Raw genomic sequence first — 27411 nt, 5'->3', positions numbered from 1 at the left:
AATAAAATATCAGCCTTTATAGAATGGAGGAGCAGACTCTAGCAGGCTGGATAGTCTAATTCTGGTCATGTGTCTTATGATCTTATGGTCCACCACAGGTGCACCATGGTTACAGCATACTGCCAGGTTCGTCCACTAACAGCTGCAAACCCATAGCCTCTACCATTTACTATCGAGAAGGAGCGCCATTATTGGAAAGTCATCTTTAATTCACACACTAGTCCTTCATTACCTCTGGGGTTTAAATCCTTGTATCTAATAGCTAATCAATAGCATTCTAGTGGTATCTTCACCAGAAGGACTTTGCTAACTAAGGAAGACTACTCACCACCATCTTCACCAGGGCAATTACGTGTGGGCAATAAATGCTGGTCCCACCAATTGGGTCACATCCCAAAGCTAATTTAATGAAAAATAAAGTTAGCTTGACTGACTCAAGTGGTCCAGCCTCCCTAACTTGCTGATGTGCAAGAACCTCTTGTGTAAGAGCTATATGGATAAATACTGAAGGGCTTTTGGGAAACCTATTTCACAACAGCCCTATCCACAGAACTTGCATCCAGTTGAAAATTTGAGCCTTTTTGCATTAAGAAGCGATCTTTTAACCAAAAAACTTGGAAGTTAAACCACAATGTTCATACTGGAGGACAACATTTTGTGCAGAATTTTGAACTTTAGGAAAGGTTTCATTGAAAAATAAAAGGAATGTTTTGAGGATTCATTTCTAATTAATAGATGAGCATTTGATGAGTGACACAATGAATAATGTACGTCAATATGAACTTCTATTTGGTCACACAACTGTGTGTGTGCGTGTGTGTGTGTGTTCCAAACTGCTGGGTTACCATTAGACAATCAGTCATCACTCCTGTGCAATGATCGTGTTTGATCTCCCTAAGGCCAATGCTGGACATGTTAGCCAATTGATCGTTTAATCAATAGACAATAGGTGCAAGAGTAGGCCATTCGGCCCTTCGAGCCAGCACCGCCATTCATTGTGATCATGGCTGATCATCCACTATCAGTATCCAGTTCCAGCCTTATCCCCATAACCTTTGATTCCACTATCTTTAAGAGCTCTATCCATCTCTTTCTTGAAAGCATCCAGAGACTTGGCCTCCACAGCCTTCTGGGGCAGAGCATTCCATATATCCACCACTCTCTGGGTGAAAAAGTTTTTCCTCAACTCCATTCTAAATGGCCTACCCCTAATTCTTAAACTGTGGCCTCTGGTTCTGGACTCACCCATCAGCAGTAACATGCTTCCAGCCTGCAGCGTGTTCAATCCCTTAATAATCTTATATGTTTCAATAAGATCCCCTTAACCATTTGGAATGGCCCATCTTTTCTGCTTAAAAGCCTGAAAATTTGTCTGCTTTGTCTGTGGCAGGTTAGGTCGAGTACATGCATAACAGTCCCATTGAAATGATTGTAAGGAAAAAACCAACTTTAGCTCTCACTAATAATAAAGTGGATGACAGGGTGGAGATGTGTCTCTACCAAAGGAGATGTAAAGTGCTCCTTCCCTCCGCTAGCCTGCAGGTCACCCTTGGACAAGGTGTAGCACCTTAGCCCCCATTGATCAGGGTCACATGAAGCCATGGGAGCAGGTGGTGGATTGTCGTATGAGCAGCTGGTGCACATCACAAGTCCTGGTTATGCAACCACTGATGCCAGGCAGACAATCTCTGAAAAGCATATTGATAATGGCTGGGGTCACCCATCTTGTAACGACACTGCCCAGAAGAAGGCAATGGCAAACCACTTCTGTACAAAACTTTGCCAAGAACAATCATGGTCATGGATAGACCATGGTCGCCCATGTCATATGACACGGCACATAATGAATAAACACAGATTGCAAGAAGTTTTACGGAGCAAGATCTGTATAGTTTGTAGGCTACAAGAATTCAAGCTGTGTAGTTCAAGGTCATGAAAATTTTGGATCTTCCGAAGTTCAAACATTTGCCTTTAGTAGTGCTTTCACACCCGACAATGAAAATGGACAAAAAAAACATTCATTTTCTCGGATCACATGCAATAAATTGTGCCTCCGGGGAGCAATTTTTAACTTGAGCTGTAGAATTAAAGTATATGATTGCTCAGAGGTTAAAGTAAACCTTTAAGTGCAAATATTGAATTGTGTTTCTACGGTTTATTTTAGTTCACGATGAAAATAAATTTTGAAAAAATGAATGTTGATAAAGCGTAGTGGTGCCTGGTGCTGAATGGTAACTCTATTGTAAATGGTTGACCGGAGAGTGCGGTGATTGATTCTGTGCACAGGTGTGACTGTTTTGATCTGTTTGTTTATTTGTCACTTGTTTGCATTGATTTGCTAACGGCAGCTTTCTAAAGCTGCCCTTGCTTGGCTCCACCCTCACTGGGATGTGCTTCACATTACTCAGTTCAGCACATTGTAAAGAGCAGTCACAGTGACTGCAGCTCCCTCTCACAACTGCTGTGCGTGGGCCATTCGGTATCAAAGTGCTTATCTGCCATGAGAACAACCAAGGAAGCATGAGACCTGGCAAGGAGTGTTGCCCCTGCCGCTGCCCTGTTCAGAGAATTCTGACGAAATGCTACTGCTGTTGCTGGAGTTGCAGAGGTCAGTTATTTGGTCTTTATTTTCTGTGGTTGAGAACAGTCCAGCTTTCTCAAAGCAAAGTTACGGCTCAAAATTTAAAAGTGCATTTCTTGAATGGTTTTAACTTACTGGGAAGATTGTTGTTTTTGTTGTCAAGATTAGCCATTCTTAACCTCAAGGTTTAAGAATTAAAACACATAACATGATTGTAAATGTAAAATGAACTTTAAACAAACAAATTCTTTCGAGCTGAATATTAATCTGTAAAGGCTTTCAGGCAATTAAATCCCTTCAAAAGGATCATATAAGTTTGAAGCTTTTCACTTTGTGTACTTAATTCTGAAGTATTTACTTGTGGATTAGGGTGATTTTGTATGTATCAAACACTTACTTTAAAGGCCAAAGCATGGGGAGACTGAGTGCAATATAGATATTGCTGGAATTTTATTTTCTCCCTCTGTTTCCACTGATTGTGACAGGAGGTTTGAAGGTAAATCCCTCCACAAATTATTGTGCATACATTCTGAATTAGATGTTCTTTGTATTGTTGTGGATGACAACAGAATAGGTTTCACCAAAGATTTGCAATGATATCTGATCTTATTAACTTGCATTCCAGTTCCTCCCATGTGGAAATATGAGAGGATTGCACCAATGCCAAAAAAAATACCATATACTGTAACTTCACGTGCATTCCAGATTGTGTGTTCTTATGAGCTGAAACGTCCTTAGTAGAACCACATTGTTATAACCAAGTGAACATTGCTTTCTGTTGTCAGGACAACATCAAAAATATGAGGGGGGGTGTCTTTTGTAGTAATTCAGGATGTGACTTAGCTGGATGTATTGTGGGGGGTTTTGAATGTTTTTTTTTGGTTGTGACTTAAACATACATTTTTCATATGCAGACCAATATACTGTATGATGCAAATTAATACCATCTGTATCTTGTAGCTTCTTTCATTTGTGATATAGATGTAGATCACTGACTAAAGATTGAAACTGATTTGTAGAAATCTAACTATCATCAAATTAGGTGGTTCCTTGAGCTCAAGAGTTACTTAGTTTTATTCCAATTCTGTGGGTTCTGAGGTGACTGGTGACACCATGGGGCTGACAGATTTAACAGGAGTGGCTGGGCAGAGCTGGTGGGTAGGTGGACTATGGAGAAATATGCTTCTTCTTCCATTTATACTGGACTTCTGTGTGCTGTTTATATCTGGCCACGAGGTTCTTGGTGGAATACTAAATGTTCCTTCTTTCACTTGAGTGGATATTGGCTAGGGGTTCCCAAGAGTCAATAGGAATATTGTGTTTTTAAACACTTTTTTTTTCCTATTTCCACAACAGAGCTCTAGAGTGTCTGTTCCAGGGACCTGATATTGAGTATGGAAACAAAGTGGCATGCCTAGTAGAATCAACTGAACTTTTTATGAAATGCATATTCCGTTTGACAAACTTGACAAAGTTCTTCAAGAATGAAGCAAGCAGAAATGATTGGACTATATATAGTTGTATTTGAATTTTCATAAGACATTTGTTACAATATCGCATAAAAAGATGGTGCCAAGAGATGCATGATATTATTACAAGTGTGTTAATGATTAGTTTACAGATTGGTTACTGAATAAATGGCAGAGTGTCAAAATAAACTTTTTCAGGTCTTTTTCAAGTTGGAAGAAAATAACTGGTGGAGTGCCCTAAGGATCAGTTCTTTTCTTTAATTATTTCAAATTAAATTAACGACCAGAGGAAGGGCCAGAATGTAAGGGTAGCTAAGTTTGCTGATGTCACAAAAATAGATGGGAGGTCATATTGTGATAATGAAAGGAACATGCAACTAGATTAGATAGGTTGATTAGGCGGGTGAAAACATGGCATATAAAGTTTAAAGTCGAGAAGTATAAGATTTTGCACTTTGGTAAGAGGAATCCAAAGGCAGACTGTTGATACCACATGGAGCCTGAAACTGTTAGATGCAAAAGATCTTTAGAATACTGTTTGTTTACAAAGATATTCCTTTCAATTTCTAAACATTGTAACTTACACCTGAAAAGGTTTTTTGAAGACTGGTTAGTGTTTATACTAATACCTACGATACACATAATTACTGAAAAAGGATCTAGGTATTCCTATGCATGAATTACAAGAACTTAGCAGGCCTGCATCAGGAAGCCAAATGGCATATTGCCTTAATTACAGTAGGGCTGGAGTTAGTTGAGTCAACTTAGCCAGGCAACAAATCTTTGTTTCTTGGTTATGTTCACTTCATAAAAGAAGCAAGCATGGTTTAAGAGTTGTTATTTGCAAGGGGACTAGAAAAATATACGAAGAGTGAGTCAATATTTTGGGGTTTGGGGTCATTTTTCCGACAAAAGGACATTCCACTCACTAACATTCTTGCTTGTGCAACAGATAAGGTACTGTCAATGACAGGACACCACCGTGGGGTTATTACTTTCTTGAAAAAAGCTGTACTTAACATATCGACTGTGCAATTCACAGACAACATCTTGTCATAAAATAACTAAAGTTATTAGCTGCACAAATCACTAAGTATTGTTATTATGGCGGTTGATAAAATCAAGTCTCATTCTCTTAATTCACAACTATTTTGAGCGTTGTGTTGAGAATGATGAACAGTTTGAATACTTGCTGTTGCACACAGAATTCAGGGAGCTCTCAAAAGGAAACTGCCTGGTTTGCTTTTCTGCATTTTTTTTGGAAACTATGATAAGGCTCTCTGAGTTCTCTGAAGACTTGAATGCTTCATTCAGTAATCAACTCAAGAATATTAGGTATTACGTTCCTTATCTGGCAGAATATTAGATTAGATTAGATTAGATTAGATTAGGTTATGAGGACACGCAGTCCTCTTTTATTGTCATTTAGTAATGCATGAATTAAGAAATGATACAATGTTTTTCCAGAATGATATCACAGAAACACATGACAAACTGACTTAAAAACTGATAAAAACCACATAAATTATGACATATAGTTACAACAGTGCAAAGCAATACCATAATTTGATAAGAACAGACCATGGCACGGTTAAAAAAAAGTCTCAAAGTCCCTCGAAAATCCCATCATCTCACACAGACGGTGAACCTCCAGCACCGCAAACTTACCGATGCAGCATCCTGGAAGCATCCGACCACAGTCTGACTCCGAGTCCGTCCGAAAACTCCGAGCCTCCGACCAGCTCTCCGACACCGAGCACCGAGCACCATCTCTGCAGAGTGCTTCAACCCCAGCCCCGGCAACAGGCAATAGGCAAAGCCGAGGATTTGGGGCCTTCCCCTCCAGAGATTCTCGATCGCACAGTAGCAGTGGCAGCGAAGCGGGCATTTCAGAAGTTTCTCCAGGTGTTCCTCCATGCTTCTTACGGCTGTCTCCATCAAATCAGGATTGTGCACTACCCCTAGTTAACACATACGATTCCATTTGGAATGGCCGCGCGCTGCATCGTGTCGCCATCTTCTCCTCCCTCCTCTTTTTATTGCGCAATGTTTAATAAATCAATTTCACTTTCAAGGAAATTATCAGAATCTTATCAATCAAATTAGTCATCTCTGCATGTCTATCCAAGTTAACCCTATTTAAGTGCAACATTGGCTGTCGCAAATTCCAAGCCTCTTTGAGTTGGAAGAGAAAGAAAGAATACCAGATGATGATCTTCACATATACAGTGCTCAGCTGGGTGAGCTGCACAAAGACGTGTCAAAGAGATTTCAGGATCTTCTCTTGATCCAAATTCCAGATTGGGTAATAGATCCATTTCCGAACCCTTGTAATGAGGAATTAACAGGAAGGAAGGATGGAGGAAGAACTGAACTTGCTACAAAATTACTTCTAGCTGAAGCTGAGGTTCAAAAAACCATATCAAGATTTTTGGTATCAGAAAGAAATCTCTGAACACTGTGGAAAAAGGTCAACATGTTCTTTATTGCCTTTCCAACATCATATTTACTGGAGCACAGTTTCTGTGCAGTCACCCAACTTCTTTCAAAGCAATGACACAGACTACAAATTTCTGAATGTGGGATCTGAGACTCCTTCTGAGTGACATTCAGTCTGATGTTGATGTTGTAGCTTTAAATAGATCTGAATAATCTTTGCAATTTATTTGTCACTGCTTTGAACTTGCAGTCCCCATTTTCCTTCACTGTGTATTATAAATCAAAATTCTTTATATATTTTATGCAATGGCTGGAAAGGGAGAGGGGAGTGTTGGGGGTGTAGTCTGGGAGACAAGGGAGCGATAACCCAAAAATGTTTGGGAGCAACTATTCCAAAGATGATGCAGAGAGCAAAGCTGGTTGCTGTTTTACTGGCAGTTTACAGAATAAGCATCTGTAGGGATACATGGAATGGGAAGTCTGGGTGGGCATAACAGCAAGAAAGTAGGATGATGCATTTGGGGTTGCCTCTTGTAAAGCAGAGATATAGTAGGTGCCTCAATAAGCCCTTTGGAACATGCCTAAAGAGGCACAAAGGCTTATTCAAGAGGGTCCAAGGCTTGGATGATTGTAGGAATGAGAAGGTTAAAGAGTCTTAAGCAAAATTTGTGTAGTAATTCATCTTTTTACATTTTTGGACCCATGTTCCACTTTGAAATGTTGCAACTTAACTTAAAATAATATTCTGGCTTTAATCTTTTACGTTCCATTAATCATTGGTTTGCTTCCATAAGATCAGTTTTCTATGTGTTTGCTTTGCAAGTTGAACAGTTTGCTTTGCCATGACTTCTTCATTGAGGTTAAGTGTGTGAAGGAGGGGAAATTGATTCTGTGGTAGTGCATATGGCCAAGCAAAGCCATGTAAAACACTACCCCAGAAATAGCAAGTAGGCACCAACTGTAGAAGAGAAACAGTAAACATTTAAGGCAATAACCCTTCAGATGGTGAACATGGGCTTAAATGGCAGGTAATGCATATGTAATTTAGTCTACTTTTTGTACCCAATATTCTGTCCTTATTTTACATACTTTGACAAGTTTTTTTTAATAAGAAGGAAGGCACAGTTGGAGCTGTGCCTTGGAAAAATACAGCTGCAGACTAGATTTGTTCTAGATTTTTCATTATTGTCAAAGCTGAACCAATTTCATCAGCCTCCCCCCCCCCACCCCCCCACCCAACTGAGCAGGAGAATGTTTAGTCCAATAGAACAATAAAAACTTTGAGAACGGGACATTGAAATCCCTGAGAAAGATATTATCCTGCAGACTAATTGTTAATGTGTGCAGAAGAAATGGGGGAGGAATCCAGAGGATTTGTGCCAGTCATGTTTAAAATTAAAATACAAAATTGCTACCTGGTCCAAATGCATCCATTCCCATCCAGTCTGAAGTGCGTTCTGAAAAAGGTCACACTCCAAAGGACACCCTTATTTTTAACAGAGGTGTCACAATTAGGAGCTGCCCCTGAGATAATGAAAATATTTATTTAATATTTTATATTTCATATTGAAATAGTAAGAGGCCAGTGAAGTGTCTATCAGCTCCCAGAATGATTTGATCCTTCCAATTTTCCTACTTATTTTCCCTCTCACTCACTCGCAAATTTCTACTTAGAACCAGCATTCTAACAGGTTGCATCAGCCTCTGGTATGGAACGGCTACGGTATAGGATCGGAAAAAAGCCACAGAGGGTTGTAAACACAGCCAGCTCCATTGTGAACACTAAACTCCCCAGCATCCAGGACACCATCAAAAGGTGATGCCTCAAAAAGGCAGCATCTAAATGCAAGTTATAGTTTTATTATTATGTATTGCATTGTACTGCTATCACAAAACAACAAATTTCACAACATATGCCAGTGATATTAAACCTGATTCCGATATTCTCTCACACATGTCTGTAACATTACAACCCCGCTCTTCCCATTTCTCCTTTCACCCACCTACACTTGGGATAACTTGCACCAGCCAGTTAATTGAACAACCAGGAAAACAATAAAACTGCAGATGCTGGAATCTGAAATAAAAACAGAAACACTGGAAAAACTCAGCCAAAAAGTCAACAACTGTAGAAGGAGAAGCCAGTGAATGTTTTGAGTCAAATGCCCTTTATCAGATCTGACAACCAATGTGCTGCTGGGATGTGAGAAGAAAACAGAGGAACAAGAGGAACAGAGAAAACAAAGGAAATCCGTATCACATAAATTCCACATGAATAGCACTGGAGATCCGAATTGAACCAGGTACCTGGAGCTGATAAAATTGGACTGCTTGTCATCCAAAATGAAGGAAAGAGCTAACAATACATTTATAGAAACTAATGCCAGTGTAATGGTGGGAGAGAACTGGAAGGGAACCTGATAATGCTAAAACAAATAATGTTCAACATGTGTCACAGAAGTAAGCATTTTGTGTGGGCTTATCCCTATAGCAACATATTGTACCTGAAATGTTTTACTGACTGCCAGCGGAGTATTTGGGGACTACAACATAAAGTGTAGTATTGTAATATTCAAACATTTTCAGTTTTCTTCATGCCTCTGAAGATTGGAATTTCCATGAGTTTTCGAAATGGCATCTCTAGTTTGCCATTTGGTCAAAATGACTAATTAACTTTATTATTGTATTAAACACTGTCACAGGAGTCCAATAACAAGAAAATTCAGTGCATTACTTTATTTATAAAAGCAACACATGGATAATATTTGGTTCTCTAGGTATGTTTCAGCTTGATTAATATTCTATTCTTGAGGCCAGAATTAGTGTTGTATAGGTAACACACAGTCCAACCTGTGGCCATTACCAACCAAATCTCAGGCAGATGTAATTTTAGTCCTGATACACGGTCTTAACCAAAACCTTTTTGTAACTTCAAAACATTAAACTAATTCAAAGGAAGACAAGAGAGTTGGGAGATAAGTCGTGTGCTTTGATTTTAGTTTAAGTGAGGCACACGTGTATCACATGGTGACGAATTAGGCAATTCATGTATTTATACATATAACCCCGTAATGAATTATTGAAACAAACAAGAATGCTTAATCAAACAATACATTTACAGGATTACTCAAATATTACTGAAATATTAAATACACAGTGCTCCTTCCTGCTTAGCTAGAAATTCCAGTTCAATAGAGAATGCATCTCAACTATATACACAGTATTTCATATAATACAACAACCAGAAACAGACATCCACAACCTAAAACATTATGCAATCAACAATGGCTTTGGTTCTAAATGTTCCTGCATTACATTGAGAATATCAACAAAGCTCATTTCGGTTGGTTTGATTGAGCAGTTAAACTTTGAAGCAAATTGACTGCCTTTAAACCCAATGCACTCAGTAAAATTGGTACTCATTTCTCATTGGCTCTTTCATTTGCTTCAAAATACTATTCAATTAGTTCAGTACATATGAGCCAGTTACCCATTGAGCAATTGAACATGTCTAACTTTATGATGTAGCCTGCTCTTTATTTATGGTTGTTATCACCCAGTATTCACTCCAAATGAATCCATAAATTCTTCTATTTCCTTCCCTATTTTTAACTCTCTCCACATGCTGTGATTTTTTTTTTACTCACCATTTTTCACTATGCTTCAACAGATCGGTTGTAGTATTGGGTTAACTTTAAAAATACCTCATCACTACTGTTGTGGTTTGTAACTTCAAAACATTAAATTAATCAAAAGAAGACAAAAGAGTTGAGAACTAAATCGTGTAGTTTGTTTCGACTTTTGTCTGGTAGCATGATGATGTATGCAATTCACACATTTATAACTATAACCCATAATTATTGAAGCAAACAAGAATGCGCAATCAAACAACATATTTGCAAGATTACTCAAATATTATTGAACTATTAAATACATAAAACTTTTGACTGCCCTTTGCCCCGGCAAATACTGCCTGACCGCTGAATTCCTCCAGCAATTATATTTTTTTATTCCAGATTATAGCATTTTTAATCACTATGCCTCCTGTAATATCAGTAGTTTTCAATAAGGTTGGGTAGTAATCTGGGTTTGATCTTGAGACCAGAATTCGAGCTACATTGGCAGCAGACAGGCTAACCTCAGGCCACACTGAACTAGGCCCCAGACAAGTGTAACTTCACTACGTTTGGTAAGGATATTCATCCATTGTGCCTTATGTACAACTCATTTGTTTCAGAAAACAAATTTCAGTTTGGCTGACACACTACAGTAGTGTTCAGGTAAATCCAAGAGAAGACAGAGACAACTGGGTGGAGTCAATTGCTGCGAACTGGACAACTGTGGAAAAGTTTCATTCCTGCTGGTTCCAATTTTTTTAAAAAAACGTCATATTGGATCATGTCCATTCCTGAGAAATCTGAGCAGAGCAATTTCCAATTTCTTTGGAAATTAACCAGGGAAGCCTGCCATTTATTACTTAAATTGAAACAAAGCTATAAATTGCTCTTGTATTGCCTTACTGAAAATTTCAGCCGCAAAGCTTTCAAAGTATGTTTGCCAACACTGTTTTCCAGTCCAAATAATAGTTCAATTTGAATTACCCAGTCAAGAAAACAACTATGGACTGTCGATCATTTAGAAACTGGTTTGATTTTCAATCATGAATGTAAAGGTGATCAAAATTATACATGCTACTAAATCAGTAAACTGGAGTATTTGCCTGCCGGTACAGTTTGTAGAATCTTGTATTGCTATAACTGCAAGCATGGCACCATCTGACCTTAACTTAATGTTGCAAAAGAATAAATGGCTGCCTTTTAAACTATCCATCCAATCTCAGATGTACAGATACCACGTAAATGGGATGCAGTGTGAGCAGGACAAAGAAGATCAGTGTACTTAAAATATCTGGCCTTTATATTTTGTTCAGACACATTAAACTGTTGGTCTGGACAGGGCAGTCTCTGCTCAGGCTTCTCAGGGGTAGACACATTCCACTACGACAAGCTTCTTTCTAAATTGGAACTAGAAGGAATGAAATTTCTCCTTGTGCAGTTATCTAGTTAGCTACAATTGACTCCACCCAGCTCTCTGTCTTGGATTTGCACAAGCACCACTGGAAACAGTCAGCCAAACTGAAATCTGTTTTCTGATACGAGCGAATGATTCTGGAGGCACAACAGATGGACTGTTGTTAAATAGACTGAAATTAATCCTGCCTGGGGCCCAAGTGTGGTTTGAAGTTGGCCTCGTCTTCTGCCAGAAGAGGAGACAACCCCACTTGACTATCAGAAGTCAATCAACGTGAAACAACCTTAACACCCTTACTTTGTTTTTTCTTGCTAATGTATTGAATTTTGTAATTTGACTTAGGATGATAGGAATGTAAGATCTCTTGTTTAGTCTTTAGATTGATGTACAGTGGAATTGAATTGAGACTGGTGTAAGTGTATTTTTATTTGCTATTGAGATGGCCCCTGAACCACAGGTGCCCATCATCACTGCTAAATACTTTCATCTGATTTTGCTCTTGCATCAGCTCAGCTCCTACTGAACACCTCAGCTTTCTGTTTGTTACCTCTGTTACCATTTGGTGCACTCCTGTCTAGCTCTATATTCAGAAACAAAGACAAACTTATTTGCTCCCTCTACCTTTGACCTTCTTGGCCTCAAGGTCAAGCAATGCATTGATTCGAAATGTATTTCAAATCTTTCTCGGGTTTTCTCCAAACCTGCTAGCCCCTAGTTCCTTCTAAACTAGAATCCATTGCAGCTCTGATTTTAATCATTCCACCATTGCTGGCCATTTCTTCTATTGTTGACTTCTCAAGAAATGGAATTTCCTTCCCAAACCCCTGTACATTAATTTCAGATTATCCCTATTCTCCTTTTGCCCATTACACTGCTGGGGTTTAGGGCAACAATGAAGGTCCGTTGTCTCTGGCAGTATTCACAGTTTCCTTCATTGTGTCAGTAGTTTCCTGTCAGTAATGCAAGCCCCAGGTGGAGACCCCGGAATATTGCTGCGCACAGATATAGAAGGATTCTTCATTACTGTTTCCGTAACAATTTTGTTTTACCAGTCAGGGTTCGAAGCCCTGAGCCGAACATCCAAACGTGGAAGACCAGTAGACCACTCTTAGTCTGACCTATACCCTTTGATCTGTTTGGCATGAGTGACCCTACCAAGAGCCAAAGCGTAAAGCCTCGACTCCAGCCAACATAGCTCTCCAGGCCATTGAGGCACACAAGCCTCCAAACCTCAGCAAGGTCATGGTCCTCTTAGAGGTTTATCCCCTCTTAGTTATGTGTTATACCTTTGTCATTTTTTTTCTTGATGCCAATTCTACTAAGAATCTTGGAAGCTTTACTATGTTTTAGGTAATCTCAGCTTTGCTGAGGATACAATGATGGCTATTGGCCACAAGTAGATTTCATTAGATATCCAGAGGGGTGATAATATCATGGATGAGAGTTTAGCAGATTGATTTGCAGATTAAAGCTCTGTTATCTTCATCTGAAATGTTGCAACGCTGGAAAAGATTCTAAGGATGCTCGGAGCCCCAGTTTAGAGTAATGCTAGCATATAACATTATTTACAGAACGACAATTATGCTCCTTTGTTTTTGTTAGCCAAAGCACACTCTCTAGAGCAGGGGCTCCCAATCTATTTTATGCCATGGACCCCTACCAATAACCAGGGGGTCCATGGGCCCCAGGTTGGGAACCCCTGTCCTAAATGCAACACAACATCATGGAAGCTGGGATTATCTTTTACTTCCTCTTTTGTTAGACAGACGACAGAGGAATCAGAACATTTCGCAACAAATTCCGTGGCCTGGAATTACCTTAGAGCTGCAAATGGAGATGACACAGTAATTTCACAGAGAGTTGCAGAACCCCTGTCCATACTCGTAAATCAATAGTTTATATCATATGTTCAGCCAAGCTACTGTGTATATTGGCAGAGCAGGGGCAGCTCTGAATGGTCATTTATGAGTGAGTTTAAATGAGGCTCCCAATTAATAATAGAAGTTCCAGGAAATGTATTTAATGATCACTCTCAAGGACCAACTTATTAAATAGAAGTACTTAATGCCCAGAGTGCCAAAGTCTATTCTATGTTCGATTAGCTTCAACTCTGAAAGTACTGATAAAAATCTTAAGATTAGCTTTATTTGTCTTGCGTACACCGAAACTACGCAGAGGTCTAAAAAGAGGAGAAGAGAAGCTGAGGCTTGCTGCTGAAGAAAAACGCACTCGTCGGAAAAACAGCACCAAGACAACACTGGAGGACAGCGCCTTCAAGTGCAGTTGATGCAGCCGAGACTGTCACTCCTGTGTGGGCCTCTACAGCCACAACAGACGCTGCTCTAACACAGACTGAAGCAAGACCTTCCAGGCGCAGATCCATGGTCTCACGAGACTAACAGATGCCACCACCACATCAAAATACAGTGTGATTTGCATCAACAACTAATGCAGTCTAAGGATTTGTTGGAGGGCAGCCTACATATGTCCCTACACTTCTAGCGCCAACATAGCATGCCCATGACTAACCCTGACGTCCCTGGAACGTGTGAGGAAACGGAGCATGCGGTCACGGGGAGAACGTACAAGCTCCTTACAGACAATGGCGAGACTTGAACACCAGTCATGGTGGCTGAAGCTGTAAAGTGTTGTGCTCACCGCTACACTATCGTACTGCCCCTTGCTCTAAGCATTAGTATATTGCTACATGATCACAAATGACTGTACTAACATCCAGTGTGCCCAAAAAAAGTTTCAGATTTCCTTAACATTGTAATTGTTTTTATTTAAAAGAAAGGATTTAGAACAAGTTTTGATCCATTGTTTAAGAAAGTCTCCAAGAATGAGCCAGGAAATTACAGGCCTATGAACCTGACGTCCATAGTGGGTGAGTTATTGGAAGATATTCTAACAAACTACATATAAAAGTATTTGGATAGACAGGGATTGAGTAGGGTTAGTCAACTTGTCTCTGTGCATGGTAAGTCATGTCTAACCAATCTTATAGAGATTTTTGAGGAGGCTGCTTGGAAAGTTGAAGGAAACGAGGTGGAGGTAGTCTGTGTGGACTTGAAGAAGGCATTTGACAATGTCCCGCATGGGAGGTTGGTCAAGAAGGTTCAGTCACCTGGCATTCGGGATGAAGTAGTAAGTTGTATGTTGCATTGGCATCATGGAAAAAACCAGAAAGTGGTAGTAGATGGTTGCCTATCTGACCAGAGGCACGTGACTACCGATGTTCCACAGGGATCAGTGCTGGGTCCATTGTTGTTTGCCATCTATATCAATTATCTGGATGATAATATAGCAAACCGGATCAGCAAATTTGCAGATGACATCAAGGTGGAGGGTGAGAGGGAGAGCACAGAAGTCTATCAAAGCTGGCAGCAGGATCTGAGCCAGCAGGAAAAAATTGCAGACGGAATTTAATACAGACACATGTGTGGTTTACACAGTGGGAGGACAAACCAGGGTACACAGTAGGGTACTGGGGATTATGGTAGAAAAACAGGATCTGAGAACACGATCCATAATTCCTTGAAAATAGTGTTCAAGGTAGATAGGGTCAGAAAGAGAGTTTTTGGCTCATTAGCCTTTATAAATTGAAATATTGAGTACAGGAGTTAAGATGTTGTGTTAAAATTACATAAGATGTTGCTGGGGCTGAAATTGGTGAGCAGCTCCGGTCATCTACCTACAGGATAGATATCAATCAGATTGAAAGAATTCAGAGAAAGTTGACAAGGACATGCAGACCTGAATTATAGGGAAAGGTTGAATAGGTTAGGACTTCTTCCATGGAGTGTAGGAGAATGAAGGGAGATTTGTTAGAGGTAAATAAACTTCTAAGTGATATAGATAGGGTAAGTACAAGTAGGTTTTTCCACTGAGGTTGGATAAGACCAGAAATAAGATGTCATGGGTTAAGGGTGAAAGATGAAATGTTCAAAGGGGTCATGAAGGGAAAATTCACTCAGAGGGTGGTGAGAGTGTGGAATGAGCTGTCAGTGGAAGTGACGGATGCAGGTTTTATTCAAACATTTAAGAGAAGTTTGAGTAAGTACATGGATGGTAGGGGTATGGCGGGCTCTGATCCAGGAGCACATTGATAGGACCAGGCAGAATAATAGTTTGATATAGATTAGATGTGTGGGCACGTGGCCAAGTGGTTAAGGCATTGGACTAGCTACCTGAAGGTCGTGAGTTCGAGCCCCAGCCGAGGGAACGTGTTGTGTCCTTGAGCAAGGTACTTAATCACACATTGCTCTGCGACGACACTGGTGCCAAGCTGTATGGGTCCTAATGCCCTTCACTTGAACAACATTGGTGTCGTGGAGAGGGGAGACTTGTAGCATGGGCAACTGCTGGTCTTCCATACAACCTTGCCCAGGCCTGCGCCCTGGAGAGTGAAGACTTTCCAGGCGCAGATCCATGGTCTCGCAAGGTTAACGGATGCCTTTATAGATTAGATAGGCTGAAAAGCCTGTTTCTGTGCTCCACCAACATCCCCCCGCTCCAAATACATGAATCATCTCTGGTCTTTGATTCACTACTCTCCCTCCCCACTTTTAACTGGTTCAGCATTGGGTGGCGGGGTGGAAATGGGTCTCTGCTTGGCCTCTCGATCAGGGTCACATGAAACCATGGGGGCAGATGGTGGTTGGTCATGTGAGCATCTGCTGTTGATCACAAGTCCTGGGCACTTGACCACTGACGCCAAGCGGACAATGTCTGAAGAATATTGATAATGGCTGGAGCCTCCCGTCTTGTAAAAACCACTTCTGATAACCCACGTCATATGACACGGCACATAATAATGGTGACAATGAATCAACACTCCACCCACAAACCAATGCCACAACGCACATCACCACCTCAATTTTATCATTTCCTTTCAGAGTCAACTTGTGTACAGATAATCCTGTACCTAGTGTTACGTACCCCGTAACTGGGTTGCCAAACCAGCAGAAATGGATCACTCAGTTGGAGTCTGGAGTACTAGAACTAAGAAAGTTTTATTAAAGGAACAAGCAACACAGTAATCGAAAGGATAATAAATGCAACAGTTCAGCGATGATAAACACACATGTGCACAGAATTAGGATAACAGCATCAATCAGGCTCTATCGTTGTCTAGGGGTAAATGACCAAATTTCAAAGTGACTCAAAGTTCAGTTCGCAGTAATCGTTGCCATGGCGATGGACAACGTGGGGGAAGAGAGAGATAGAACAGGAACAACTGATCATTCAGAACGGCTTCACTCACAGACCGGCGAGATGGCTCACAAGCAACTTTTGGGCGGGTCCTTGGTGATGTCACCTGAGGTCACCGACTGTGACCCCTCCTCCAGATGCGGTCGATCCTCTGCAGTGAACCCGGCACCCAGGCAAGGGCGGACACACACCGGGTTCCCGCTGATCGTACCTTTCCACCCCGGGCGTTGTCTGATACTTCTCACCCACTCGTGAGAGGCGCACCGCTTCCAGGGTCTCGTTACCTCGGGTGGCGTGTGTCGCCTTGGCGAACCTGTCCCTTTTTATCCCCCTGCTGGGGTATCGCCTGTCCATCACTTCAAACAGTTCAAGGTTCAAAGGGGGGAGCCGCTCCAGACAGCTCTCTCTCTCACGTCCCTTCATTACACATCTCCAGACGCTGCTCCATTGTTCCTTATCTCTCCTTCCCCTGAGGGCAGGTGGCAGACCAACTGCTGATGCCACTGATGCTAGCCCAGGCCAGCAAACATCTTAATTTTATGTGTATTCTCGTCACACTAGCGTCACCTTATGTATATAAGCTATCATATGTACTTATATTTATTGTGTTTCTTTATTGTTGTGTCCTTTGTTTTACTGTGTGTTTCTTGTGCTGCATTGGATGTGGAGTAATAATTATCGCATTCTCCTTTACACATGTGTACTGAAAATTACATTAAACAGTCATGAATCTTATCTCCCCCATTTCCACCAATTGCAACACAACCCCCACCAACCACATCCTCTCCTCTGCACTCCTGTTTGCCTTCCTCTGTGACGATACCCTCCATGACTCCCTACTCCACTCATCACTCCTCACCCACCTCTCCGTGACCCCTGGCTCTTTCCCATGCAATGCTTATTCTTTGATGTCCTCCCTCACCACCATCAAGGGACCATAACCAGCCTGTTCAGGTGAGGTAAAGACTCATGTGCACCTTCACCTACCTCATCTACTGCATTTGGTGCTGCCGACTTGGCCTGTGGTACATCTGTGAGGCCCAGCTGTGCCCTGTGCTGATCACAAGAATCACCAACCATCTGGAGCCAGCCTCTCCTGTCTCTATTTCACAGCCTGACTTTTGGAGCTCGGAGAAATCAGGCGTGCAACGATTAAAGCTAAATCAGACTCCCAGATGCACTGAGAGATTGATTCTAAAACAGTAATGAAATGTACTGTTTCTGCAGGATAGGTAAACTTGCTTGATTCAAAACCCGCAGCTGTAAAAATAGGCTTGGCATGTGAATAGCAAGATGAGACCTATTCACAGCATCCTTCACATCTTTTCTTGCCCATCATGCTGTGTTTTGGAGGGCTGATAGGGAGATGGTGTCTGGGGAATGGGTCACAAACATCATGATTTACATCCCTCGCTAGGCACAACTCTCTTCTAATAAGTCAACTAGTGGACAATAGTTTCTGTCTGAAGTAGGCAGAGATCATATACACCGAACCATTCTTTATTTTAAAAACACGTGCTCAGGCGTGAATTAGTTTGTAACTTTGCTGGACACATGTAATACTACTTCCATTCATTTGTTTCGCAATGCAGCAATATAATTCTCTGAAGTTTGAAAATGATCTTAAATATGTGTGTCATTTCCTTCCATTCCTTATGTTATTTTGGGCTCTTTGCTTTTCCGTCATTGTCCTATCTCTCTTTATCCAGCTGTCTCTTCTTTCTCCCTACAACTGGAGGAAAGCCTGTGAACTCGTGTTAGCTGAATAATTTCTTTTCCATTTACAAAAAATTTGTTTCTAGTTTGCCTTCTTTTTTACACGTGCATCAACAATTTCAGCTTCTGTCATATCACTTTAACTCAGCTGTGAATCCCTTCAAAAAGATTAGCAAGAGACAGGGATATTTCTGCATCATTTTCTGTGCCACTCTTAACAGACTCAACTTTCTTTCATGACAATGACATACAGTAGTCTTCCATTACACCACAGCCTCTAGATGTATAAGGTTATTCTCTATCATTTCTTTTGCCTCTTCTACTTCCTAGGCAGTCATTTAGACTCCAGAGTTACTTCCTTCTACTCCAGTTCTGTGGGATCTGAGGCAGCTATAAGGCCAGATTAGGTCATATAGACTCTGTCACGTGTGGGCCAGTAGGTACTTGATGGTGCAGGTGGTTGGCTAGATTGAGAAGTGATGTTCTGCTTCTTCCATTTTAACTAAACTTCCACATGCTTCCAGCGAAGACAGCAGAGGTAACATGTGCCTCCTCAATTCTCCTTTTCCATGCTTGTTGGTTCATGGCCCAGTTACTCTCACAGCTGTTGAGGATGTTGCAATTTTATTAAGTAGGCTTGGGAACAACCTTGAAACATATTCTCCGTTCTCCTAGTAATCTCTTGCCATTTCAGCGCTTGGAATGGGGTGCTGGTGACATCTATGAAAATGGCATGGCCTGTACACTGGACCTAACTGAATGTATTGTGGATGTCAGCATAAGTGTATCCTAACAATAGAGTTTGAGGATTCTGTGGAGACTAGGTTGTAGTGTCTCTGATGTTTTGAGGTGCCTGCATGTTTCTGAAGTGAAAATGAAGGCAGACTTAACTCTGTCCTATAGACTAGGGTTCCTGGTCCATAGACCAATACAAGGGGTCCCTAGAACCAACATTGGGAATCCCTGCTGAAGACCATGAACTTTCTGCCAGACTTAAGATCCTGAGCTTCAAATATTGTTTCCTCAAATAGTCAGAGACTGTGCTAGCAAATTGGGGGCAGTGATAAGTTTCATCGTCAAGATCTTTCATCAAAAACTGTCCATAAGACCATAAAATATAGGAGCAGAATTAGGTCGTTTGGCTATCAAGTCCGCTTTGCCATTTCACCATAGCTGATCCAATTTTCCCCCATCCCAAATCGCCTATCTTCTTCCCGTACCCCTTCAACCTCTGCCTTAAATATACATAAGACTTGGCCTCCACAGCTGCCTGTAGCAAAGAATTCCAGATTCCCCACTCTCTGGCTAAAGAACTTCCTCCTCATCTCCTTTCTTAAAGGATGCCCCTCTATTCTGAGGCTGTGTCCTCTGGTCTTAGACTCCCCCACCAGAGGAAACATCCTCTCTGCATCCACTCAATCAGGTCCTTTCACCATTCAATAGGTTTCAATGAGATCACCCCTCATTCTTCAGAATTCTAGTGAATACAGGTCCAGAGCCATCAAACACTCTTAAAACGACAATCTATTCAATCCTGGAATCATTTTTGTGAACCTCCTTTGAACCCTCTCCAGTTTCAACACATCCTTTCTAAGATAGGCACCCAAATCTGCTCACAATACACCAAGTGAGGCCTTGCCAGTGCTTTATAAAGTTTCAACATTACATCTTGCTTTTATATTCTAGTCCTCTTGAAATGAATGCGAACATTGCATTTGCTTTCCTCACCAGAGACTCAACCTGCAAATTAACCTTTCGGGAATCCTACACAAGGTCCCTTTGCACCTCAGTTTTTGGTATTTTCTCTCCATTTAGGAAATAGTCAACCTTTTCATTTCTTCTACCAAAGTTTCATTTCTTCCCAACACTATATTCTATCTACCATTCCTTTGCCCATTCTCCTAATCTGTCTAAGTCCTTCTGTAGCCTCCCTACTTCCTCAAAACTACCTACCCCTCCACCTATCTTCATATCGTCTGCAAATTTTGCAACAAAGCCATCAATTCCATCATCCAAATCATTGACATATGACGTATAAATAATCAGTTCCAACACAGACCCCTGTGGAACACCACTAGTCACTAGCAGCCAGCCAGAAAAGGCTCCCTTTTTATTCCCACTCTGTGCCTCCTGCCAATCAGCCACTGCTTTATCCGTGCTAGAATCTTTCCTGTAATACCATGAACTCATAGCTCGTTAAGCAGTGTGGAACCTTGTTAAAGGCCTTCTGAAAATCCAAAAACACGGCATGAACTGATTCTGCTTTGTCTATCCCGCTTGTATCTTATTCAAAGAATTCCAATAGATTTGTCAGGCAAGATTTTCCCTTGAGGAAACCATACTGACTATGGTCTATTTTATCATGTGATTCTTGAAAGATCACTACTAATGCCTCCACAATCTCTTCAGCCACCTCTTTGAGAACTTTGGGGTGTACACCTTCTGGTCCAGGTGACCTATCTACCTTCAGACCTTACAGTTTCCCCAAGAACCTTCTCTCTAGTAATGGTAACTTCCAAGATGTTGGAGCAACCTGGGGGGAAGTTGATCAGAATGTGAAGAACATTTTTTAAAAAAAAGTATTAATGTAGGTTAGTGTGAAATGGAGCTTGATGGTAGGTGTGAACTGTTTTCCATGCTGTTACCTCTCTATGAGTCTATGAGGAAAGTGAACTGTGTTTCCCTTAGTTTAATTTTCGACATTGTCATGGGACAGTGTTAAACTACAAGGAAAAGTTGGTAGACAACATTTATGTTGCTGAAAGTTTTGATGTGAGGCTGCTTCACTGATATACCTCGGCAATGAGTCAATGTGCAAAGTGAACCACATCCTTCCATCTACTAATCCAGGCTGTGTTCATCAGCCTTTACCGTAATACTCCTTTCATTATAAAAAATACACCTCAGCCCAACAATCCCATTTAACCTACCCTCTATGTTCCCTTCAATCCCTATACTTCCTGACCTACTGGTCCGGTCACCATCCCCTTGTCACAGTAGTTTAAACACTCCCATTTAGTTCTATCAAACAGCCCTGCAAGAAATCCCTGTGATTTAAATGCAGCCTGCATTGTTTTATCTTCCTTTTTATTGCTTCGCTAGCATGCAGTGCTGGGAGTAAGTCTGAGCTACATCCTTTTTTTTAAGCTTTCAGTCTAACTTCCTGAATTCTCTTTGCAGGACTACATACCTTTCTGCCTATTTCATCGGGACCAGTAACGATCATGGCCTCTGGCAGCTCACCTCCCCATTCACAATGCCCTACACTTGCTCAGAGATGTACATTAACCCTGGCGCCTCAGAGTCAATACACCACCCTTGAATCCTGCTCACAGCTAGAGACTAGAGAGTTCTCTGTCACTATTGCTTGCCCAGCCACTCATCTATTTGCTTCTGTCATTTTCTCCTGAAAGATTCCTAACAGTATCCAAACTAAAATATTTGTTTGAGAGGGGACAGCTACAGGAAGATTCCTGCACTTCCTGCTTTCCCCTCCTGGTAGTCACCAATCAATCCATCTGAATCCTGGGTATGGCTATCTATCTTTAACTCCTATCCAATACACTCTCTGCCTCTGTATCGTCCTGAATGAGTCCACCTGCCACTCCAGCCAATCCAATCAGTCTGGGAGGAACTGCAGCTATTGTCATCTGACCATGTCATGACCACTGTCCCATGACACCTGACCACTCCCTGATCTTCCATGTCTCACAGGAGTAACATACCACACCATTGGTTGTCATGGCTGCCACTTTTAACAGCTAGTGGATTAAGGAAATGGAAGAATCTTACATAGCCTGATCTTATGTCTTCTCAGCCCCCTCATGGAAGCCTGCCATTTTCCAAAGCCTGCACCTTCACCTCATTCCCTTGCAAAAAAGGGTGAATTCTCACAAGGTGACAGGGCCCAATTAAGTACCTGGTAGAGTTCTAAAAACCTGTGCCAACCAACTGGCTGGGATGTTGAAATTTTCAATCTCCCATTGCTACCGTCAGAAGTTCCCACCTGCTTCAAAAGAGCAACAATCCAGTGCCCAAGAAGAGTCTTAATAACTTTCGTCCAGAAGCACGCACATCTATGGTGATGAAGTACCTTGAGAGGCTGATCATGGCTAGAATTAGCTCCTGTCTCTGCAAGGAGCTGGGCCCACTGTGATTTGCCTATCGCCACGGTAGCTCTGCAGCAGATGTGATCTCATTGTCTCTTCACGTGACCTTGGATCATCTGGACAATACAAATAACTATGTCAGGATGTTGTTTATTGACTACTGTTCAGTGTTTAACACAATCATTCCTAGAGTTCTGAATGAAAAGCTCCAGAACCTGGGCCTTTGTACCTCCCTGTACAACTGGGTCATCAACTTCCTAACCAGAGGACCACAGTCTGCACAGATCGGAAATAACACTTCCACCTTGCTGACAGTCAATACTGGTGCACCTCAGGGACGTATGCTTAGCCAACTACTCTCCTATCTCTACACCCATGCCCGTATGGCTAGGCACAGCTCAAGTGCCATCCATAAATTTGCTGGCAATACAACTACTGTTGGCAGAATTTCAGTTGCTGAAGACGGGACATACAGGAGCGAGATATATTAGCTAGTTGAGTGGTGTGCACTCATTATCAGTTAGACAAAAGAACAGATTGTGGATTTCAGAAAAGGTAAGACAAGGGAACACACACCAGTCCTCAGAGGGATCAGAAGTGGAGAGAGTGAGCAATTTCAAGTTCCTGGGTGTCAATATCTCTGAGGATCTAACCCAGGCCCAACTTATCGATTCAGCTACAAAAAAGGCATGGCAGCAGCTATATTTCATTAGGAGTTTGAAGAGGTTTGATATGTGATGAAAATGCTCGCAAATTTCTACAGATGTACCCTGGAGAGCATTCTCATTGGGTGCATCACCATCTGGTGGGGGGTGGGGGGGATGGAATACACAGTATTGAAATAAGCTGCAGAGAGTTGTAAATTCAGTCAGCTCCATCATGGTCACTAGTCTGCATGGTATCCAGGACATCTTGAAGGAGAGATGCCTTAGAAAGCCAGCATCCATCATAAGGGCCCCCATCACCCAGGCCATGCCTTTTTCTTATTTCTATCCTCAGGGAAGAGGTACAGAAGCCTGAAGACACATAGTCAATAATTCAGCAACAGCTTCTCTGCCAACCGATTTTTTGAATGGACATCAAACCCATGAACACAACCTCACTACTTCTTTTATTTCTATTTTTGTACTACTGCAAACTTCACGATGTGCTGGTGGCACTGAAGCGGATTCTGATTTTGCAGCATTCTCCAGGAGCTCTTGCTTTCCTTGAATTCGCCACTAGGCCTCTTGGTACCAAAGCAAAAGTGCTCACGTATAACTTGATTTTTTTTAATGTCTAGACTGTTATAGAATTAGTCTGCCTTGTACTCAGTCTATACTGGACTGACACAACAGGACGGAATCAGTTAGATTTAGGTAAAAATAGCTGATGTGCAGCCTATCCAGTAGTAAAAAGCAATTAATGAAATGTCACTGATAAGTTTGAAAAATATTTTCTGTATCTGGATGTGACATGAACACAAGCAGTTCTAGATCAATTGCAATGGCAAAATCGATTGCTTGTCCCAACGCAGTCTCCTAATACACTTCCCTTCCTTATTTCACCTCTATCAACCTCCAGTGTTTTCCCACTCTCTCCACCCAACATTCTGCTTGTGACCTACGTCAGTGCCGCAGGCTATGATTTAGCTGCCGTAACTAATATCCTCTTCCCAATTTACTGTATATATGAGGCAATGATAGTGGGTGTGCCCCATGCCTATCATTAAAGCACTAAGTTCAGGTTGAGCCAGTTACTGCTGCAAAGTGCTGGGAATGCTCAGCAAGTTAGACGACATATGTGGAGACATAGTTAAGTTTTCATGCCAATGATCCTTCATCAAGAATATGAAAAGTTAGAAATGAAACTGGTTTTAAGCTGCGGAAAAAGACTTTCTGCAGAAAAGAGAACAAAAAAGATCTGTGATTGAGCGGAGACAAAAGCAGTTGAATGACACAGTGGAATGGAGGTGGTCAAGGAATGTCTTGTTGAGGTGCACTATCAGAAGATGGAAACAAAAACTAAATACTTGAAATGTAAAATACAGAACTGGAATAACTGGTTATCTGGAATTGCCGAATTAAACTCTTGAAAATCATAATGTGCCAAGTCAGCAGGTGACATGTCGTTATTCAAGCTTACATTGACCTTGAGTGGAACAATACTGGAGGCCAAAGATAAAGGTTTCGGTTTGCAATGGGACAAAGTATTGAAGTGGTAAGGAAGTACGTGCTCAATGTCACGCTTGAGAATGGGACCAAAGTATTCCACAAAGTGTTTAGCTCATCTGCATGAGGCTATATTCAGTGTGGTAAACTGAAAGAAATACATTGCTACTTCACATCAAAGGAATGTTTAGGTGTTGGAACGATGGGAAGGAAGTACTGATAGCTATTGTATTTCCTTAGTTTGCACAGGAAGGTAGTGTCAGAGGGGGGAACGTAGGAGTGGAAGAGTGGACCAGGGTGTTGGAGAGGGAACAACCCCTCAGAATGTTTGATGGGGAGGGGGATGTGTGTCTGCTGATTCCATCACATTAAAGGTGGCAGAAATTACAACTGCTCTTGTATAAGGGGAGTGATGACACAGGTGCAGGACATAGGAAATTGAGTAACAGTCAGAAAGAGGTTAAGGAGCCAGTGCAGAGTACCCCCATGGCCATCCCCCTCAACAATAGGTATATCACTTTGGATACTATTGGGCAGGTTGACTTAACAGGAAAGTCACCACAGTTGGGTCTCTGACATTGAGTCTGCCTCTGTGACTCAGAAGGGAAGGGGTGAGAAGAAGCACACTGTGGTGATAGGGAATTCATTAGTTAGCAGAAAGCACTGGAGGTTCTATGGGTGAGAACAAGATTCCCCAAAGATATATTGCCTCTCGAGTGCCAGGGCCTGAGAGAGCTTGGATCGAGTCCTCAGCATTCGTAAGCGGGAGGATGAACAGCCAGAGGTCGTAGTCCATGTAGGTACCAATGATATGGGTAGGATGAGTGATGAGGTTCTGCATAGGAAGTTCAGAGAGAAGTTAGGCTCAGTTAAAAGGTAGGACCTCCAGGTTTGTGATATCAATATTGCTATCTATGTCATGTGCTAGTGAGGCCAGGACGAGGAAGATTACACAATTTAATATATGGCCAAGGAGTTGGTGTAGGAGGGAGGCATAAGACTTTTAGATCATTTGGCTCTCTTCCAGAGAAGGAGGGACCTTTACAGAGGGATGGTTTGCACCCGAACTGGAGAGGAACTAATATCCTAGCAGGAAGGTTTGTTAATGTGCACGGCGTGGGGAGTGGGGGCGGTTATAAACTAGAGTTGCAGGGGGATGGGAACCAGAGTGCCAGAACAGCTAGTGGAGAGATTGTGGAGGCAGATGTTGGTAAGACCTCAGACAAAGTTAGGAATCAAAAGGTTGAGCATGGTGCAACTAGTGTCCTGAGCTGTGTATATTTCAATGCAAATATAGTAGGAAAGGCAATGAGCTCAGTACATGGATCAACACCTGGAATTATGATGTCGTAGCCATGCATAAGAATTGGTTGCAGGAGGGGCAAGACTGGCAGCTCAATATTCTGCAGTTCCATTGTTTTAGACATGACAGAGCGAGAGGGAGAAGGTGTGGAATTACTAGTCAGGGAAAATGTCTCGGCAGTACTCCATTAGGACAGACTGGAGAGCTTGACTAGTGAGGCGCTATGGGTGGAATTGAGAAATAAGAAAGGTACGACCATGTTAATGGGGTTATATTACAACCCACCCAACAGTCCTGGTGATATAGAGGAAAAAAATTTGTAAATAGGTCGCAGACTGTTGCAAGAAACATAAGGCTGTTATGGTTAGTGATTTTACCTTTCCACATATTGATTGGGAATCCCATACTGTAAAAGGATTAGATCGGATAGAGTTTGTCAAATGTGTTCAGGAAAGTTTCCTTCATCGGTACATAGAAGTCCCAATGAGAGAGCATGCGATGCTGGATCTGCTATTAGGGAATGAGACTGGGCAGGTGTCAGAAGTTTGTGTAGGGGAACACTTTGCATCCAGTAACCACAATGCCAGTAGTTTCAAAGTAAATATGCAAAGAGGTAGGTCTGCTCCACAGGTTGAGATTCTAAATCGGAGAAAGGCCAATTTTGAAGAAATAATCTGGCAAGTGTAGATTGGGACAGGCTGTTTTCTACCAAAGGTGTATTTGGATAGAGGCCTTCAAAAATGAAATTTTGAGAATACAAAGCTTGTATGAGCCTGTCAGAATAAATGCTAAGGATAACAGGCATAAGGAATCTAGGCTTTCTAGAGATATTGAGGTCCTGGTTAAGGGAGAAAAGGATGTTCACAGCAGGCATAGCCAAGAAGGAACAAATGAGGTGCTTATGGAGTACAAAAAATGCAAGAGAGCACTAAGAAAGAGGTCAGCAAGGCTAAAAAAAAAGGCACGAGGTTGCTCTAGCAGACAAGGTGAAAAAGAATCCTAAGGGATTTTACAGGTATGTTAAGAGCAAAAGGATTGCTAAGGACAAAATTGGTCCTCTTGAAGACCAGTATGGTAATCTTTGTGTGGAGCCAGATCAGATGGGGGAGACTTTAAATGTGTTCTTTGCATCTGTATTTACTCAGAAGAGGGATATAGATTCCAGGGAAGTGAGACAAAGTGGCATCAGATTCATGTACCCTGTACAGATTACAGAGGAGGAAGTGTTCGCTACCCTGAGGCAAATCAGGGTGAATAATTCCCCAGGGCCTAACGAGATATTCCTTCAGACTCGCAAACAACAGGAATTCTGCAGATGCTGGAAATTCAAGCAACACACATAGAAGTTGCTGGTGAACGCAGCAGGCCAGGCAGTATCTCTAGGAAGAGGTGCAGTTGA

The 27411-nt window shown here is 41.7% G+C and overlaps 1 protein-coding gene across 6 annotated transcripts in view; it reads left to right on the top strand.

Annotated features, from left to right (window-relative positions):
• kalrna (kalirin RhoGEF kinase a) overlaps positions 1–27411 on the top strand; it is a 747932-nt gene that overhangs the window by 596184 nt on the left and 124337 nt on the right. The window contains exon 1 of one of the 6 annotated variants that reach the window (XM_063052246.1): positions 2400–2608. The exons of the other annotated variants lie outside the window; for them this stretch is intronic. Coding sequence (XP_062908316.1) covers positions 2521–2608 — 88 coding nt within the window. The 5' untranslated portion in view covers positions 2400–2520. Of the gene's footprint in view, positions 1–2399; positions 2609–27411 lie in introns of those variants that run through there. 6 annotated transcript variants of the gene reach the window in all.

Source organism: Mobula hypostoma, chromosome 6, assembly GCF_963921235.1.
Source record: "Mobula hypostoma chromosome 6, sMobHyp1.1, whole genome shotgun sequence".
Taxonomy (NCBI): domain Eukaryota; kingdom Metazoa; phylum Chordata; class Chondrichthyes; order Myliobatiformes; family Myliobatidae; genus Mobula; species Mobula hypostoma.
The sequence above is the reverse complement of the archived record's forward strand: the minus strand, read 5'-3'. Positions and strand labels throughout refer to the sequence as shown.